Below are 20,601 nucleotides of genomic sequence, written 5' to 3' on the forward strand. Positions count from 1 at the left end.
GAAAAGAGAAAGGCAAAAATTATTAAATAAGCAATTCAGATTTTTTTTCTAGAGCAGAAAACATCAATTTTGGGGTCAAAAGGACTTACCAAGTGCCCCATATAATGAATGAGGAACAACTCACCCCAAGCCACATCATTGTCAGCTTTTGGAACTGGAGGTCAGAAGGAATCTAACAACTTCCAGACATGAGCTCCAGAGGACAGAGGAGTGAAATGGCACTGGATGTCACAGCAGCCACACTAGAAGCTACAATTCTATACTGAACCCACTAGCAATTGCGGGAAGACGGTTTAGGTAAGTTAGTCCACAAAAATTGTCCTTCCTTTGCTCACTTTCTTAGGGAGTTACTGGAAGGTGTGCGCCACCAAAATCAAGGAAGAAGACAAGGAACCCACAGGACCGTGGGCCGAGTTGCTTTGGCACTAAGCAGAACAGAGGGGAAAGGAAGAAAGAGTGGAGCAAAGGAAGGGAGGGAGAGAGGACGACGCTTTGAACTGGGTGCATGGAGAAAGCAGTCGGGAGACCAAGAGGTTCCTCCCGGCATTTGAATCCCCCGCCCCAACTCTTCCGGAGGCCCAGCTGCAATCCTGTCCTTTGGCTTTGTGAGACACCAGATACCCTTGTAATAAATTCCACTTCTTATTTCACTAGTTCACATTGCATTTCAGTCACTTGCAACCAAAAAATTTCTCCTGATATATTGCTACTCAAGGTATTCGAACCTGGGAGCTTGCTGGAAATGCAGAACCTCAGGCCTCCCGCAGATCTACTCAACCAGAATCTGCATTTTAGCAGGATTCCCAGGTGACTTACAGCCACATCAGAGTCTGAGAAGCACTGTCCTGATATATCCACCTTGCAAGGTAGGGTGGCGAGCATATTAGGGATAATAGGTAAAATATTTGACTACATAGTAGGTACTCTGTAAGGGATGATGACTGGAGTAGAAATACTTTGGAATTACGATCTCAGAAAGAGTTCCTGGGACCATGGCAAATGGTGGCTTTGCACCAAATTACAAAAGCAAGCACACAACCAAAAAGACAGAAAGCGCAATATCCCAAGAAACAGGTTCAGCTCTACTCCAGGAGCCTGTTGGGTTACTCAGCCCAGGTGTTGACATAGGAAAGCCATTAAGAAAACCCTTCTCAGGTGTGGCCATTGGCTGTGAGTGAGTGATTGACAGTCAGATCCGGTAAGATGCTTGGCTGGGGGAATGCTGAGCTAATGCCACCTTTCTCAGTAGAGCAAGCATTCTGCCCCAGCACTCAGGAAGTAGGTCAGGAGGAGATATCCTGTGTGAGCAGCTCCAAATTGCTTTTTCAGGCAGAAACCTGTGGCCCACAGGACTGGGGGTGGAAGGGGAATGGGGATGAGAGGAGGCTGGGGGCCTGCTGCGGGGTGGAGATAGGAAATCACATCCTCATTCTTGGCAGGAGCAAAGTTGCCTGTCACATAGTTTTCCTGGCTCCAGTCCTTTGGCCATCAGCCACCGTCTTTGTGCTGGGGGTTCCGTTGACTTGCCAACGCAAGCCAATTTAAATGGAAGCTGGGGCTTAAAAGGAAATGTGCGCTTGTAGGAGCTGGTGTTCCATCTGGGCCCTCGGTGTGCTGTGGATGGATGGAGGATGAGTATCCAAGGTCTGGATCTTCCCTAGGAGCTAGCGGTCATTGTTTTCGAATTGTCCACCAATTACGTGGCACTGTACTCAACCCTTAAGAGTCTTTACCAAGCACACCAGCCCTCCAAGAATTTATATGCTAGAGTCCCCAGTCCTTTAGACTATCGTTAGGAATCTTATCCTATTCAGCAACAACAAACTCTACCATCATCCAACGGCCGTCCTTGTGAAGGCTGACCATAGTAATCAACTCTGCAGCCACCACTACAGCAATAAAAGCCGAATGTTACCCTTGAATAATAGCAAACAATAATGTGCTTATTACTGGCCTGGCACTTTTCTAAGTACATATTTTAATTCATCTAATTCTCACAGCAACTTCATGAGGTCAAATACAATTGCAGTCCTCATTTTACAGATGAGAAAGCTGAGACGTAAACGAGACATTAAACGAGATTACACAACTAGCAAATGGCAGAACTGGGAGTCAAACCCAGGCAATCTGGCTCCAGAGCTCCTGCCCTTTAGCCGCTGTACCCAAGCCGTGACACAGGGACAGCTTGGTGGGCAAGGGTCAGGCACAGTCCTCCTGCTAGCTAATCCCATCTCAGCCCTCACTAGCTAGCTGGCTTCAGCTAAATATGAATAACTCAGCAATGTGGTGAGGTGCAAGAGCTGAGGCGTCAGAGGAAAAGATCTGGATTCTACGTCCTGATGCTGCCACCTGGAAAAGAAGGACACTGATGCTGACTGAATGCAGAGCACGTATCAGGTCCACGTTTAATCTTCCCAGCTAGCCTGTGTGACCTGAGGCAAGTCACTGTCCCTCTCTGGGTCTCTGTTTTCTAATATGGAAAGTGGACCAGGTGCTTTCTGGGTTGTTGTTGTTTAATTCAATCTAGGCAACACTCGCTCACAGAAGAATTAATGCACACACACTGCGCCACTCTAGGGGCTGAACGCACGCACGGCGCCACACGCTAGGGGCTGTACGCACGCACGGCGCCACGCGCTAGGTGCTGAACGCACGCACGGCGCCACGCGCTAGGTCCTGAACGCACGCACGGCGCCACGCGCTAGGTCCTGAACGCACGCACGGCGCCACGCGCTAGGTCCTGAACGCACGCACGGCGCCACGCGCTAGGTGCTGAACGCACGCACGGCGCCACGCGCTAGGTGCTGAACGCACGCACGGCGCCACGCGCTAGGTCCTGAACGCACGCACGGCGCCACGCGCTAGGTGCTGAACGCACGCACGGCGCCACGCGCTAGGTCCTGAACGCACGCACGGCGCCACGCGCTAGGTGCTGAACGCACGCACGGCGCCACGCGCTAGGTGCTGAACGCACGCACGGCGCCACGCGCTAGGTCCTGAACGCACGCACGGCGCCACGCGCTAGGGGCTGAACGCACGCACGGCGCCACGCGCTAGGGGCTGTACGCACGCACGGCGCCACGCGCTAGGTCCTGAACGCACGCACGGCGCCACGCGCTAGGTCCTGAACGCACGCACGGCGCCACGCTAGGTGCTGAAAGGGCCGCAAAGATGAGTAAAATGCAGAGCGGGCCTTCGCAAGGCTCACAGCCCAATTCTCTTTTCCATTTTGTAGTCCTTGTGAGCTGAGCAAGGCATTATCATCCTTTTATTTAAAACAATAGGGGAAACACCGGGCGTGGTGGCTCACACCTGTAATCCCAGCACTTTGGGAGGCTGAGGCGGGTGGATCACGAGGTCAGGAGATCGAGACCATCCTGGTTAACATGGTGAAACCCCGTCTCTACTAAACATACAAAAAAAATTAGCCGGGCGTGGTGGCGGGTGCCTGTAGTCCCAGCTACTCAGGAGGCTGAGGCAGGAGAATGGCGTGAACCCGGGAGGCGGAGCTTGCAGTGAGCCGAGATTGCACCACTGCACTCCAGCCTGGGTGACAGAGTGAGACTCTGCCTCAAAAAAAAAAAAAAAAAAAAAATAGGGGAAAACAACAACAACAGCAGCAATAGGGTACTTGTCTCAGCTACTGAGGAGGCTCAGGCAGGAGGATTGTTTGAGCCTAGGAGGTCTAGGCTGCAGTGAGTCATGATGGCACCACTGCACTCCAGCCTAGGCGACAGAGTGGCAAGACCCTGTCTTAAAAAAAAAAAAAAAAAAAAGACGAAGGAGAGAAATAATGTTTGACCATGGAAGGTCACACATTTTTGTTGTAGCTAGAGCATGATCCCAAGTCGACTCCAAGTCTGGGCCTCTTTCCGCTCCCAGCTGTCCTACTAGCCTAATTCATCTTGGCATCACTGGGGCCAAAAGCTACAAACTCCATTTTGAGCTCTAACTTTGCAGAGTCATTTCCACCCTTCTGCCTTCCCCATCCCAACAAGTGCACATGCACACACACATTGCCGGACACCCAGCAGACACAGAATCAATGCTTTTGCGTGAGTGAAACAGCCCCTCTGGCAGCCCTCTTCACCTGCCCAGTCCCCAGTGCCCAGCACCCAGTGCTGAGCTGGTGAAGATCCCATGGCCAGAGGCACACTTACCATATACATCATGACTCAGATCCCATTTGCTGACTTGGAACTGAAGCCTCTTGCCCCACCAAGCAATTACTGGAGAACAGGAAGTCTCAACGGAAAATGAGGTCAGCCTGGTGGCTGAGAGGAAAAGGGTCAGCGAGCACAGCCTTCTGCCCCCGTGGGTCCCCACAGCAGCCAGCCCAGGGCCCTGCATGCAGCAGATGCCCACCACAGCTTCACTGGTGGGTTAGCTGCTCTGAGCGACTCTGTTCAGCCCAGCCGCAGGAGGGGGTTACCAGGCAGGGACTTAATATGTGGCTCTAGAGTCTGAAGGAGACAACTTCAACTCAACCTTGTTTAGCAGAACTGGGCTATGACAAGGACAACCACAGCACTGGAAATCTATTCTTTTTTTTTTTTTTTTTTTTTGAGACGGAATTTTGCTCTTGTTGCCCAGGCTGGAGTGCAATGGTGCAATCTCGGTTCACTGCAACCTCTGCCCTCCAGGTTCCAGTGATTCTCCTGCCTCAGCCTCCCAAGTAGCTGGGATTACAGGCACCCGCCACCATACCTGGCTAATTTTTTGTCTTTTTAGTAGAGACGGGGTTTCACCATGTTGGCCAGGCTGGTCTCAAACTCCTGACCTCAGGTGATCCATTTGCCTCAACCTCCCAAAATGCTGGGATTACAGGCATAAGCCACGGCACCTAGGCTGGACATCTATTCTTTAAAGAACTCTGTGTTACCAAATTCAGTTCTGCAATCTGTCCCAAGAACTTCCTTTTCTGTGCCCTAAGTTACGATAGAGGAAGAGGCACATCATCCCCAGGCCTGCCTGCCTTTCTTTCTTTCCTTCTTTTCTTTCCTCCTTTTCTTTCTTTTTCTTTCCCTCTTTCTTTCTTTCTCTTCCTTCCTTCCTTCCTTTCTTTCTCTCTCTCTCTCTTTCTTTCTTTCTTTTTCTTTCTTTCCTTCTTTCTTTCTTCCTTCTTTCTTTTTGTCTTGCTCTGTGACCCAGGCTGGAGTGCAGTGGCACGATCTTGGCTCATTACAACCTCCACCTCCTGGGTTTACGCAATTCTCCTGCTTCAGCCTCCTGCATAGCTCAGATTGCAAGGGCACACCACCACACCCAGCTAATTTTTGTATTTTTAGTAGAGACGGGGTTTCATCATGTTGGCCAGGCTGGTCTCGAACTCCTGACCTCAAGTGATCTGCCTGTCTCAGCCTCCCAAAGTGCTGGGATTATAGGCATGAGCCACGGTGCCCGGCTCCCAGGCCTTTCTTGAAGTGGCATAAAAGTAAGAAAGGATTTTAGAAATCATTTAGTCTAAACTCCCCCTGGTCACACCTTTGGAAGCATTTCCCTGTAGATATTCTTGCCCACCATACCTCTTTCTTGGCAATAAATAACCTGCTAGAAGTCAGAAGAGAGAAAAACTTCCATGAGTTTCCAGGAAGCGAGGCCATTATTACTTGTTGTAGGAGGTTGCCCCCCAATATCTATTTGACCTTCTTGCAGGATAGTAGAATATTTGACGGGATGCATGACCACTTAGCTAAAGTCAGCATTTCCCAATCCGTCTTGCAGCAGCAGGGCTGTATGACCAAGGTCTGGCTAATGAGAACTTAGCAAGAAGAATTGTGGCCCTAAAAGGAAGGCACCTGTCTTCTCTGTCCCCTCCCTCCCTTTTTCCCAGGCTGGAATGTGGAGATTGTGGCGAGCATCTTCAATCATGTGTATAAGGGACATATCCCAGGAGCAGAGCAACAAGCTAGAAGGAGCCTGGGTCCCAAACACCGTGGAGCTACTGTATTATCCCTGGACTGTCTGCACGCAGACTATTACACACAGGCGAGAAATAAACTTCCATTTTGGTCTAAGCTGTTATTATTTGGCGTCTTGCGTCAGTGAAACCTGCATCCTAACACAACACTCTGTGGGGTGTTGGGGCAGTCGCAATCTCCCGTTCTCTGAGAAACCGCCAATTCCACACACCTAGGAGGTAGCCTGGTGACATTATATCCGGTCCAGGAATATCTGGCTCAGGCTGGGTAGAGTAGGGGCAGGAGTCCTGTCCAAGCAGGGCCAATCAGATTTTCCCTTCCATTAATCTGGAACTGAGATTCACTGTTGCTATTCAACCTCCACGGACTACATGAACCAAGATGCACCAGGAGAAGCAAAAATGAGAGGCCAGGCAGCCCCAGAGAAGCAGAGGGAAGGAGCTGTCTGGGTTGGTGGGGCTCGAGGTTCTGGCCCAGGCACTTGGACGACCTCCCTGATCTCCCTGTTGTGTGGTTCTTGGGAGAGATCCTGACACTTTATGATAAACTCCCTCTTTTGGTCTCAGATGCTTTAGGTTCCTTTCTGTCACCCGTAACCCAAAGTACCTGAGTCTCTTCTGATCCTTGTAAAGATCTGTGTATCCTCAAAACCAGGGGACCCATGTGTCTGCAGCACACCCTTGGCACACCGGGTCCTCTCCATCACTGCAATCATAGAAGGTCCTGAGGTGAACTAGGTGGATTGACAGATTGATCGCCTGATCGGCTGATTGGTGAATCAATCCATGGGTCTTCCAAGGGATGCTAAACGGGCCTCATGGAATCACAGAATCAGGGTGAAAGGGACAAAAGGCATCAGGCAAGGTGTGACCAGAAAGGCTTCGTGACATGTCCAAAGCGTGCAATTCAGTGGCAGAGTTTCAACTGGACCCCAGCCCAGCACTCCCAGGTTCACTCCTCCTCCCCTGCCATCCCTGGCTGGCCCAATCTGGGGGTGCTCTGACACACCAGGAATAGTTTCCCCATGCTAATGAGCAAAATCCCTGTGACAGCTATGTCAAATCAAGCATATCTGCGGCTCCTAAGAAAAATGAAAATGTATCCTTTTCTCCTTTTTCTGGGTCTTTCTCTATAATTCTAAATCTCATCATGCATTTTAAATAATAAATGGGCTGGGCACGGTGGCTCATGCCTATAATCCCAGCACTTTTGTAGGCTGAGGCAGGTGGATCACCTGAGGTCAGGAGTTCAAGACTAGCCTAGCCAATATGGTGAAACCCCATCTCTACTAAAAGTACAAAAAATTAGCTGGGCATGGTGGCAGGCACCTGTAATCCCAGCTACTTGGGAGGCTGAGGCAGGAGAATTGCTTGAACTTAGGAGGCAGAGGTTGCAGTGAGCCAAGATTGCGCCATTACACTCCAGCCTAGGAGACAGAACGAGACTCTGTCTCAAAAATAAATAAATAGGCCAGGCGCGGTGGCCCACGCCTGTAATCCCAGCACTTTGGGAGGCTGAGGCGGGCAGATCACGAGGTCAGGAGATCGAGACCATCCTGGCTAATACGGTGAAACCCCATCTCTACTAAAAATTCAAAAAATTAGCCGGGCGTGGTGGTGGGCGCCTGTAGTCCCAGCTACTCAGGAGGCTGAGGCAGGAGAATGGCGTGAACCCAGGAGATGGAGCTTGCAGTGAGCCGAGATCGCGCCACTGCACTCCACCCCGGGCGACAGAGCGAGACTTTGTCTCAAAAAATAATAATAATAAATAAAATAAATAAATAAATTAATTAATTAAAAATGGCCTTTCTTCTCTGGAAGGAGCAATGATGGTACCTCCACCATGTGCCAGGCCCCACGCTGGCATTTTCTTTCCAGGTGCTATTTATTTAAGCCCTTCCAGAAGCCACAGGCATGTGGGGTGGAGAAAGGCCAAGCAGCTTGTCCATAGCACGTGGCTAGTAAGAACGGTGTCTTACACGATGTCCTACTGCCTCCTAAAGAAGACCATCCTTAGCGATGGTTGCTGCCTTGACTTTCCAGCCTTCTCCACAGGCACCTGCTCAGCTTGGTTTGGGTCCATGGGTATTGGGAAGTTACTAATCCCACTGTAGTTTATACCTCATGACTTCTTGCATTCTGCTGAATATTCTAGACTGCATGAGGGAGAGGACTGTGTGTAGGTCCAGGGACTTGGTCTTGGGAGAACATAAGTCTGGGTCGTTGGGTGGTGGCAGAACAAAATGTTTGGAGATGGAATCTAGATGATCATCTGTGCGTGAGCTTCATGCCCAGGGGACATGGTGGGGTGGGGGTGGCGGTGTGCCTGTGTGCCCACGGGGGGCTCAGCAGATGGCACTCTTCCCTCACAGTCCTGCCGGGCCTGGCTCCCTCCCTCTGTCTTCTTCCCCTTGCATTCCCTACTTGCCTCTGTACACGTCTTCCTCCTCCATGCCTAGACGTTCTTTAGTACCTGTGCTCTAAGAGGATTCCTGCTTCCCTCTTATCCAGAGAAGTCACTTAGTTAGCTCATTTTTTTTTCCTCCAAAGAAGGGAACAAAGGCTTGACACCTCAGGGCTCAGCCTGCCTGTTTTTTGAGCTGTGTTTGCACCCAGAGCTGCGTGTCTGTCTAGCTCAGGTTCCCAGAGGCCTAGGGGCAGGACCATGTCTTCACACGTCGGGCAGCGTGCATTGTCAGCGCTCTATGAAAAACAAATAGCAGTTATGCAAAGACAAGGAAGCTGCTGGCTCATGGAGGCTGTGGTCCCGAGCTCAAAAGATGCAGGCTTGAGGTCTTAACTGCTTCCATTTAGCGCACAAGCCCACGTCCCTGACACCAGCCACAGGAGGATTCTGCACTCCCATGGTCTCTCTGAAGAGTCAGGAGAGCGGTTTGTGTGAATGTGTAAGGTAGGGGAGGACTCTCTGATTTCATTATGGATTATAGAAATAATAACCTACAGTCATCTTTCAGCTCTGATAAATGAGTGACTCTCAAAGGAGATATGCACGCCCCATTAGGAAGCTACATCCAAATCTCAGCAATCAGGGTGCTAAATGAGAACACCTTATATTTACCAAGAGGAGCATGATTTTTTTAAATGACCGACAGCTTTTCCAAAGGCTAGATCTGCTTCTCATTCTTTTCTCTACTAAGAAACTCTGGCTCACGCCTGTAATCCCAGCACTTTGGGAGGCCGAGGCAGGTGGATCACCTGAGGTCAGGAGTTCAAGACCAGCCTGACCAACATAGAGAAATCCCGTCTCTACCAAAAATACAAAACTAGCCGGGCGTAGTGGCGCATGCCTGTAATCCCAACTACTTGGGAGGCTGAGGCAGAATTGCTTGAACCCGGGAGCCGGAGGTTGCAGTGAGCCGAGATCACACCATTGCACTCTAGCCCCGGGCGACAAGAGCGAAACTCCATCTTAAAAAAAAAGAAACTCTGCTCACCCTTCAAAGCCCAGCTCCACTGCCACAGCCCTTGGGAAGCCTTCCTCAGCTCCTTTCGGCTAAATTTATCCCTCTTTCTCAGTTCTCCCAAAGCATTTGCTTCACTCCACTAGTACAGCACGTACCATGGGCTATTAGAGGGCTATGTGTGGGACTGTCATCCTGTGGGCTGCATGCATCCCAAGCACAGGAAATGTGCCTCACACGACTTCACATGCCCTTTTCAGGGTCATCTGACAAGCAAGGGAAAATCCTACAATTGGCAGAGCAGTTGTGTTGATGTAGGAAGTGTCTGAGAGGAAAGGGCTGAAAGGAAAAGTGAGGCACACTCTCGGAGAGCTAGAATATCATTCCAGGGGGTTTTAGCTAGGGTGAGGGGCTGCAGAAAGCAGTACTTGTAATGGGCCAGAGGTATAGTAGTTAGAGAAAGCTGATAAGAATTTGTTGCGGTAAAGGAAGTTCTCAGGAAGGTAAAGGACCGGTTCAAGGAAACTTCTGAGTATAAAAAAACCAGGACTGCATTGCCATTTCAACGGGTTGCCTGGACTAGATTTTGAAGCAAAGTCCTATAGTCAGGAAAACTCCAGGAGCTGACTTGGACTTCTCCAAGAACAGAGGCTGGAGGAGGAAAGAAGGAAGCAAAGGCCATGGTAATGACCTTACCATTGGGATAAACTGTGTCAAGCTGCACTGAGTAACCAGGTTGTGTCCTATAAGTTACTAATCCCACCATGGTTTATACCTCATGACTTCTGGCATTCTGCTGAATATTCTAGACTGCCTGAGAGAGAGGACTGTGTGTAGGTCCAGGGGTTTGGTCTTGGGAGTACATAAGACTGGGTCGTTGGGTGGTGGCAGAACAAAATGTTTGGAGATGGAATCTAGACGATCATCTGTGCGTGAGCTTCATTACAGTGAACAGTGGGACTGCTCTGGTCCCAGGGTAATGACGGTGACAGTGCTGCAGGTTGCAGGAAACCCACCCCATTCCCCCTCCAAATAGGAAAGAGGCCACGATGCCAAGAAAAGGGACTTCTTGACTACAAAATGGGCCTAGCTACCAACTTATAAATTAGAAGCAAGATTTCTGAGTGGTGTCAGGAAACTGCTAGTGTTCTCCTCTCTTGTACCTTTAAGATTTATCCAAAATGAGACACCTTTCTATACAGTAGCATCTGATGTGACCGAAGTGTGGAGACAAGAATCCCTAGTTGAACCAATGAAGGATCAAAAGACCCTAAAAGCTTACCTTGGCATCTCAGGCACTTGGAAAGCTAGCATTGCCTCCAGTTCTTTAAAAAAAAGTGTGCTCAGCCAGGCGCAGTGGCTCATGCCTGTAATCCCAGCACTTTGGGAGGCCAAGGTAGGCGGATCACCTGAGGTCAAGAGTTCAAGACCAGCCTGGCCAACATGGTGAAACCCCGTCTCTACTAAAAATACAAAAATTAGCCAGACGTGGTGGCACAGACCTGTAATCCCTGCTACTCGGGAGGCTGAGGCAGGAGAATCGCTGGAACCTGGGAGGCGGAGGTTGCAGTGAGCTGATCACTCCATTGCACTCCAGCCTGGGTGACAAAGCAAGACTCCGTCTCAAAAACAAAAAAGTGTGTTCACCCCCTGTTCTTGCCCTAGGTCCCTAATCTAAGCGAAGTTGTTGTAGTAAAGCCTGGGATGCACTAAGAGGACAACAGAGGAAAGACACTGGGGGAAGAGCCCACAGCAGTCAGAGCACGTCCTCCCCTCACGAAGCCTTCCCTAAAGCCCTGGCCGCGTGCTGAGAATCCTTCTTTCTAATCCTGCCCCTGCATATCCGTGGCCGAAGCATTCCTTCTGCCTCCAGACCTGCCTCCACAACAGCTGATGAGGCAAGTGTCCTGGCCGAAGCGCAGCAGTTCACATCCCCTTTCTTCCCGGCCTTGACATTAGAGGATGCCTGTGCAGCTCTGAAGCTCCTGGGGATAAAAGGCTCAGGCTGCTGTGCTTCTTCTCACAGGTCCCTGAGCTCCCCCAGGGCTTTCCTACGCAGAAGGCCGGCTGGCTGAGCACTCCCAGCTGCAGCCCCGCTGGCGTCGCTGTGTTTTCTGTGCTCTGCGCTCACTCCCCAGGACGTTCTGGTTTCCTCATCTCAGCTCTCTTTGTTTAGCCACAGAGATTGGGCAACTTCTGTTAGGCAGCGAGGTCGGGGCCCTGCCTCCTAAGAAGGGGCCTCTCCCTCACAGGTCAGTCTGAAGTCACTTGTTCTCCAAGCCCTTGCTCACCCCAGGGCCCTGACACTCAAGTCCATCCAACACCAGGTGCCTCTTTCTCTGGGCACTTGGTGCCCAGGTAAAATTTTCAGATATTATTGCTGTTTTTAACATTATTCAGTGAATAACGTACTCTGGTGGTCTGAAAGGGATAAGGGGGGATTCTGATTTACGGATTTAATGTCAGACTGCATAAAAGCCTCCTCTCTCTCCTTCGAAAGTTTTCTAGGGTGCTAGGTGGCAGCAACCCTGTTCTGTCAATAGGACCATCTGAACCCGTAGGAGCTCCTGGCTGGACAATGCCAAGGCGCGGCTGCAGTGTGTGGTTAAAAGTCCCGTGGAGAGTTGGTAATGAGGAGGTGGGGGTGAGGAGTTGGTAATGAGGAGGTGGGGGTGAGGAGTTGGTAATGAGGTGGGGGTGAGGAGTTGGTAATGAGGTGGGGGTGAGGAGTTGGTAATGAGGTGGGGTGAGGAGTTGGTAAAGAGGTAGGGGTGAGGAGTTGGTAATGAGGTGGGGGTGAGTAGTTGGTAATGAGGTGGGGGTGAGGAGTTGGTAATGAGGTGGGGGTGAGGAGTTGGTAATGAGGTGGGGGTGAGGGGGGAGTGTTGAGAAGGCAGTATGCCACTCTGGAACCCCAGAACAGCATTTTTTAGGACTCAGGGCCCAGAGGCGTTTTAGGACTATGGAAACTTACCACAGGAAGGGCTTTAGTAATCAGTTGTGCCTGATCTGTCTATTTTACAGAGGAAGAAACTGAGGCTCAGAGAGGCATATAACCTACCAGCAGGCTTTGGTTAGTGATCTGGGTTGACCCAGTGAAGGTCAGTCTGACAGCACTGTGGCCTGGGGCCCTCTCAGTCACAGCGCCAGAGCCTCGGGCTCCAAGGAGACTGCAGTTTTGGATCAGGAGCCGAATTGCCTCTTATCGCAGAAGTTCTGCCTCCGTCTGCAGGGAAAAGGAGGCTCTTGGCCTCCCAGGGTAGCAAAAGGCAAACACACTTGGTTACCAGGAGCCCTTGAGAAGGTGGCAAGAGTGGAGAAGAGCAAACACCTGACTCCCTCCATCTCTGGCTTTGGCTCTAGACTCAGATGGTTTAGAGCCAAGGCCTCCAACGGCCTCTCAGAGCTCTCAGAGAGCCCTGTTCAGGTGCAGAAAAACTGGTCTCATGTCTTCTCCATGGGTCCCCACAAACAACAGATTATCAGAAAGGTCAGGCTTCTTTCTGACAGGGGCAGCAAAACTAAATCCCAGAACTTCAAAAGGTCACGTGTCTTGTGGAGAAATAGTTGGGGAGTGAGGTGCCCACAATTTCTTTTGAGGAGAGCAGTGGCTAGAAGAAATGGTCCAGGAGGGGGGCAGTTTATTGTCAGGACCATTGGATGGAGTCCAGCAAGTATTTATCAGGAGTTGATGGTGTGTCCAGCCCCAAGCTGGCCACTTGGGGTAGGGGATACAGAGTATGTTTAGGACTTGGCCCCTGCTTACAAGGTGCTTGCTGGCGATATAAGACTTTCATATGTGATTCAAAAAAGAGAAAAGGCAGAAGCTATGTTAATGGCCAAAGAGAACATGCTTTAGAAGGAATGAGAAAAATCAGTGTGGGCTCATCTAGTTCTGAAGAGCTTCATGGAGTGGGGCAATCTTTATACAGCCACACACCCTGCAGTCAGTGTGTGAACTGAGGAGAGAGGTGGGAATGAGCATAGGAACTCACCCTTTCTAACCTCCTTTGTACACAGGCTGTGAGCTAGAATTAGAATGTAAAGAACGCTGTGTCCTCCAAGGGTGGCATATTGCCTGCGGAGTCCTCCTGGGCCCTTGCAGGATGTGGCCAAGATGCTTGGTGCTGCAGATAGTCTCCCGGAAGAGAGGGGCTTACACATTCTTGGTAAGCTGTGGCTGGGTTTAGAATGATTCCTTGGGAAAAGGGGTAGCAAAGTAACTGTCCTAAAGAAGCCCCAGGTATCCTGAGCCCAGCAGCCTTACATAAAGTAGTATTGCACAGTGACTCCATTTCAGGGTCTGGATTTAGACTTGGCTTTGAGTCCTATCTCTGCAGCTTTTAGTAACTGTGTGACATTGTCATTGACCTCTCTAAGCTTCAGTTTCCTCATCTATAAAGTGAAGATAATATTCCTTAATGGTCAGGGTTATAGTGAGGACTAAGTGAGGGAGGGCTCAGCTGCCAGCTTGGCATCCTCAGCCCATGGCAGCCGTGTCATGGCTTTGTGCTCCAGTTTGTTGCCAGGGCCTGGTGTTTCATGGTTCACTCTCTTGTCTGACTGTTTCCCAGATCAGGCAAGCCCTGAAGCGTCCTTTCATCCCTTTGGACACCTAGTGAGGGGAGAGTGCAGGCAGTGTGGGAATGGGAAACTGGATGTCATAGCTGGGTGTCCATTCTATAGCTCGTGGGCATCCTGCCATGGGCCCAGGACATAGTCAAGAGACCTGGATGGAAATAGGCCCCAAACTACTTCACTAGGAGCTTTGTTTTCCTAGACCACAGTTTCTTCATCTATAAAATAAACAGCTTAAATTAGACCAGCGATCCCCGCTTTGTGGGAAGGGGAGAGGGTCTCAGACAGTATGGGGTCCCTGAATCCAGATGCACAGCAAACATTGCCTAGAGAACAAATAGATGATGCGTCTCACACATAAAGCCTGTGCTGTTTGTCAAATGCACAGAGGTGCTGCTATAATTTTTAAGATACATGTAAAAAGTATTATTGAATGCATGGTAGCTTTTTCTCAGCATGCAGTTCTTCATTTGTAGATACTAAAAGTACAATTATGATTACTTGGAAGGATCCAAAAGTGGTTCTGAAGTTTGTTTATTTGTTTTTGAGACAGAGTCTTACTCTGTCACCCAGGCTGGAGTGCAGTGGCGCAATCTTGGCTCACTGCAACCTCTGCCTCCTGGGTTGGAGAAATTCTCCTGCCTCAGCCTCCGGAGTAGCTGGGATTACAGGTGTGCACCACAATGCCTGGCTAATTTTTGTATTTTTAGTAGAGACGGGGTTTTGCCATGTTGGCCAGGCTGGTCTTAAACTCCTGACCTCAAGTGATCCACCCACCTCGGCCTCCCAGAGTGCTGGGATTACAGGCATGAACCACTGCTCCCGGCCAAGGATTTGAAATTTTAAAGAGGTACTCAGGCTTGAAAAGTTTGGCTACCACTGGATGAGATGAAGGACTTAACCTCTCCTGGATGTGGCTCCTAATTCCAACCTAACAAACAAGTACTCCTGAGTCTCTAGCCTCACGTCCTTCTTGAAGAAATAGCAGCTACTCGAAGAGGTTCCCCTGTGGCAGTGAAGACAAACTAGAAGGAGAGACAAGTAAGAAAGAGTAGTGTACAACCAGGCATGGTAATTCACACCTGTAATCCCCGCACTTTAGGAGGCTGAGGCAGGAGGATTGCTTGAGCCCAGGAGTTCAAGACCAGCCTGGGCAACCTAGAGAGATGCCATCTCTATAAAAAATTTAAAAAAAAAATTAGCCAGGCATGATGGCACACACTTGTAGTCCCAGCTACTTGGGAGGCTGAAATGGGAGAATTGCTTGATCCTGGGAGTTTGAGGCTGTAGTGAGCTGTGATTGCACCACTGCACTCCACCCTAGGTGACAGGGTGAGACCCTGTCAGAAAGAAAAGAAAGAAAAAGAAAAAAAGAAAGAAAGAAAAGAAAAAAAGAAAAAAGAAAAGAAAAGAGAGAGAGGCTGGGCACGGTGGTTCACACCTGTAATCCCAGCACTTTGGGAGGCCAAGACGGGAGATGGGAGATCAAGAGATCAAGACCATCCTGGCCAACATGGCGAAACCCCATCTCTACTAAAAATACAAAAATTAGCTGGGCATAGTGGCGTGTGCCTGTAGTCCCAGCTACTCGAGAGGCTGAGGCAGGAGAATCACTTGAACCCGGAAGGCAGAGGTTGCAGTGAGCCAAGATTGCGCCACTGCACTCCAGCCTGGCGACAGAGTGAGACTCTGTCTCAGAAAGAAAAAAAAAAAAAAAAAAGGAAGAAAAGAGAGAAAAAGAATAGTGTGGCCAGGCACTGTGGCTCACACCCGTAATCCCAGCACTTTGGGAGGCCGAGGTGGGTGGAACACAAGGTCAGGAGTTCATGACCAGCCTGGCCAAGATGGCGAAACACTGTCTCTACTAAAATTAGCCGGGCATGGTGGCAGGTGCCTGTAATCCCAGCTGCTCGGGAGGCTGAGGTAGAGAATTGCTTGAACCTGGGAGGCGGAGGCTGCAGTGAGCTGAGATCACGCCACTGTACTCCATCCTGGGCGACAGAGCAAGACTGTGTCGGGGAAAAAAAAATTAAAAAAAGGCCAGGCGCAGTGGCTCATGCCTGTAATCCCAGCACTCTGGGAGGCCGAGGCGGGCGGATCACGAGGTCAGGAGATCTCTACTAAAAAATACAAAAAATTAGCCGGGCACGGTGGTGGGCGCCTGTAGTCCCAGCTACTCAGGAGGCTGAGGCAGGAGAATGGCGTGAACCCGGGAAGTGGAGCTTGCAGTGAGCTGAGATCACGCCACTGCACTCCAGCCTGGGAGACAGAGTGAGACTCCGTCCCCCAAAAAAAAAAAAAAAGAACGAAAGAAAGAAAGAAAGGGGCTACCCAAAGAGAGGAAGACAACTTTTATAAGAAAATCTGGGAAATGCTCAGGATTCTATTTGTTTAAAGGCCCTTTTTAAGAAATGCTTGCCACTTCCTAGTATTTGTCATTGTTTCCTACTGCACACGTTTGCAGCATATGGGAAGTGGGAGGAGTTAGAATGTCCTCCAAATTCCCTTGACACCCAGTTCCCACCTTCATCCTCTAGAAAAATGTGTTGCTTTGTTTTGTTTAACTTTTCAGGTCACAGACCCTTTCAGAATCTGATAAAGGTGATGGACCCCCTACCTCACCCTAAATGCAGTCGCACATGGATAACTTTTCTTTTTTTTTTAATTTTTTTTTTCATGAATAACTTTTCACATAATTTCAGCAGGGTCATCGCCTCCTGAGTTCACATGGACCCCCTTGGGAATTTATGGACACCCCCACCCAGGTTAGGAAAACCTGCTCTTGTGTGGGTTGCTTCAAACAAGTTTAAATTTGCCTTCTCTTAGTTGTCCATAGATCTAAGCTTTTTCTAAAAGTCCCATGGAACTTGTAATGAGACCTCTAAATGTCCCATATCCCAAAATGCTGTTGTAGGCTTCTTAGATTTTGGAAGACCAGGTCAGCAAAAGACAGCATGCACTCAGGTGGAATATTGCAAAGGTAGACATCAGCTCAAGGCTAGCTTCTCTGGGCAGCTGGTGCAAGGTGAATGGAAGCAAGATAGGGGCTCAGGAACAGAGTCCATCTGAGAGCCAGCGCTCCCTCCTGACTGTGACAGTTTTGTAAGTTTCTGTCCTAGGAGCTGTGGGCCTGCAGACCTGTGGTCCTTGAAGTGGAAAGCTGCTCCCATCTCTAGGAAGGATCTCCCAGCCTCTGTCCCCCTCCCCCACTGCTACCTGAGCAGCTCTCCCTTCACCTCAGGCCCTGTGTGAACACACCTTACTTCAGGGTTCCTACCCCGGCAGCCCGCCCTGTCTGTTAGTGCTGTGAGTCTCTGAATGTACCAGCCAAAATCAGGGAAGGTTTCTTCCCACCCACTCAAAACTTCACTTTTCTCATCATCCAAACTCCGAATCTAAAAGCCCAGTTGTTATTTACCAACTTGCGTCCAAATCCACTCTTGGGCTTACTTTGCAACCAGCATGTACTCTGGGATGAGTGAGAAGCGACAGGCTAGGAAGGGATCTGGGGTTTACTAGTGACAGGCCAGGCTGCTAGGTTTGGCTGAGGTGCCGCAATTTGCACCAGGCAAGGGAGGTGAATTCAAATACCAGGATGTTGGGCAATATTTCAAAGAGTGAGGCTGGGCATGGTGGCTCATGCCTGTAATCCCAGTACTCTGGGAGGCTGAGGCAGAAGGATCGCTTGAGCCCAGGAGTTCAAGACCAGACTGGGCAACATAATGAGACCCTGTCTCTACAAAAAATTTTAAAAGTAGCTGGGTGTGGTTGTGCACACGCCTGTAGTCCCAGCTGCTCAGAAGGCAGAGGTAGGAGGATCGCTTGAGCCCAGGAGGTCAAGGCTGCAGTGAGCCGTGATCACACCACTGCACTCCAGCCTTGGTGACAGAGCGAGACTCTGTCTCAAAAACAAAAACAAAAACAAAAACAAAAACAAAAAACAAAGAATGAAATTCATTGCTATTACAGCCCTTCCTCTACCCTCACCCTGAACTCTACGTCCCATCCTCTTACTCTACAACGTACTATGCAAATGACTCATTGTTCTCTACAATGTTACCCTGCTGGGTTCAATTCCATCTGAGCTTTGTAGGACTCCAAACCTATGTGTAAAGGTATGAGCACTTCAAAGGAAGATTGGCAGGGAAGGCCAATCCTTCTGCTTATGTATTTTATTCTTTGATTTTAAAAATCAATTTATCCAATAGATATTTATGGAGCACTAACTGGGTTAGGATACTAGTGTATGGGGATACAGAAAAATACAAAGATATACCAGGATACTGGAATATGGGAAAATGTATGAATGAATGAGATCTGGATTCACTTTCAAGGAGCTTGCCGTCTAGTAGAGGAAATGACATACAAATAAGCCACAACACATGGTATAAAAAATATATATGGCCGGGCACAGTGGCTCACACTTGTAATCCCAGCACTTTGGGAGGCAGAGGCAGGTAGATGACCTGAGGTCAGCAGTTCAAGACCAGCCTGGCCAACATGGTGAAACCCTGTCTCTACTAAAAATACAAACAATTAGCCAGGCGTGGTGGCATGTGCCTGTAATCTCAGCAACTTGGGAGGCTGAGGCAGGAGAATTGCTTGAACCCAGGAGATGGAGGTTGCAGTGAGCCGAGATTGCGCCACTGCACTCCAACCTGGGAGACAGAGTGAGACTCCATCTCAAAAAAAAAAAAAAAGATGGCTGGGCGCGGTGGCTCACGCCTGTAATCCCAGCACTTTGGGAGGCCGAGGTGGGTGGATCACCTGAGGTAAGGAGTTCGAGACCAGCCTGGCCAACATGGTGAAACCCTGTCTTTACTAAAAATACAAATATCATCCCGGCATGGTCGTGAGCGCCTATAATCCCGGCTACTTGGGAGGCTGAGTAATGAGAATTGCTTGAACCTGGGAGGTGGAGGTTGCAGTGATCGTGCCACTGCACTCCTGCCTGGGCAACAAGAGAGAGACTTCATCTCAAAAAAAAAAAAAAAAAAAGATATATATATATATTTGCCCTAGCTTAGTAACTATCATTAGCAAGTGATATTTAAGCTGGACTCTGAAGGATGGGTAAGAGTTGGAGAGACAAAGATGAGGAAAAGGCATCTAGGTGGTAGGAATGGTATGCCAAGAGCCTTGGAAGCAGCAGGTGGACCTACATGCAGACTAGCAAATAGTTCTATTTGGCAAGAACATAGGGAGAGGGAGTAGACAGAGAGAAGGTCAGAAAGCCAAGGTGAAGTCGAGACCTTGCATTTCAGGCTGAAGAGTAGTTTGGGAATTTCAGGGGAATCACTGAAGGTTTTTGAGTAGAGTTTGTGGTGATCATAGCTGTATCCTAGAAAAATTAATTTGGGAGTTCTCTGGAGGCTACGTTGAAGAAAAAGAAAGCATTGGGTAGGGGTATTAGAAGAGGGAACATCTACAGGAGCCTTTTCCAGCAAGCTACTTCTGGTCAACTAAGCCAAAAGGGACCTTGGCCTCTGTTCTCTATGGTCCTTACTGTCTGGACCTCTCATGGACGGTACAGACAGACAATATAGTTGTTAGGGGCAGAGTCTACTATAAAGTACCTTCTCAGAGCTTGGTCCACCATGTGGAATAATTATATCCAGATTTGTTTTAAAGATTAAATGAGATAGACTCTATCAAAACACTTATTAGCACAGAGGGAACGGATAAGCAATTTTTAATAAATGGTTGATAGGATAATCATTATCCTATGACTCATCTTGTAGATACGTGTGTCTAAAACTGGAATCACCTCCTTTATGGGTAGGAAGCCACAGCTTCTTGTACCAAGTAGATGATCAATGAATATGAAATAAATAGATATCATGATCGGTGAGGGATTAGGCTGTAAGAGTTTCATTAAATTTAGGAGAATCATTCCCTTTGAATGAGGACTGACATATTTCTTGCCTGAAGTGTTCCCTGTTCTCAGAAGTACAATCACTATAACTTGGCAGATAGGATGGGATGAGTTTGTCCTTGAGACAGGACATCAAGCCCCAGTTTTGGGTAATGTTTTGACTTCACTGGTCCTGGCAAGCATTAATCTGAAGTCACTAGGCCTCTGGGCCTGTTCCTAATGGGCCTGTGTCCACCCAGTGACGAGGTATTCATAAGAAGCCCTCCTAATATCTGCTGGCTACATTCACGGGAACCTTGGTGTAGGCCTGAAAAAAGAGCTGCGTTAGCGAGGAGGTAGTGGGAGCTAAGAGTTATTATACAGCAATATTTAGGCGCTGGACTCCTGGTTGCTTTTCCCAATTCTATTGCCCAGAACTAAGAAATTTTGGACACTCTCTTCTTTCTGCCGCAGGGCCTAATCATCAAGGCATCCCTGAATACTGACTGCCTCCTACCAGTGCCTGCTACCTACAAAGGCATTGATGCACTAAGTGCCACAGGGCCCTCCAGGACTTAAAAGAGTTTCACTCTAGCTGAACATAAAAGGTGAAACACAGAAGAAATATGGCACTGTGGTTAAGGGTATAAACAATGGAGTCAGGGTGCCTTGTTCAAATCCTGGCTTTCTCACTAGCTGACACGAGGCAGTCAAACTTTCTGTCCCTTAGTTTCCCTATCTCTAAAGTAGGAATAATAATAATAGTATCTACCAAATGGGGTACTATTAAGAGTTAAATAAAATAACTTAGCTTGGTGCAGTAGCTT

General features: G+C 49.1%; 1 protein-coding gene across 3 annotated transcripts in view; it reads right to left on the bottom strand.

The window, feature by feature from the left end:
- NINJ2 (ninjurin 2) overlaps positions 1–20,601 on the bottom strand; it is a 100,688-nt gene that overhangs the window by 43,473 nt on the left and 36,614 nt on the right. The window contains exon 1 of one of the 3 annotated variants that reach the window (XM_034935102.4): positions 4,161–7,111. The exons of the other annotated variants lie outside the window; for them this stretch is intronic. Coding sequence (XP_034790993.1) covers positions 4,161–4,172 — 12 coding nt within the window. The 5' untranslated portion in view covers positions 4,173–7,111. Of the gene's footprint in view, positions 1–4,160; positions 7,112–20,601 lie in introns of those variants that run through there. 3 annotated transcript variants of the gene reach the window in all.

The sequence above is a fragment of the Pan paniscus genome, chromosome 10 (assembly GCF_029289425.2).
Source record: "Pan paniscus chromosome 10, NHGRI_mPanPan1-v2.0_pri, whole genome shotgun sequence".
Lineage (NCBI taxonomy): Eukaryota > Metazoa > Chordata > Mammalia > Primates > Hominidae > Pan > Pan paniscus.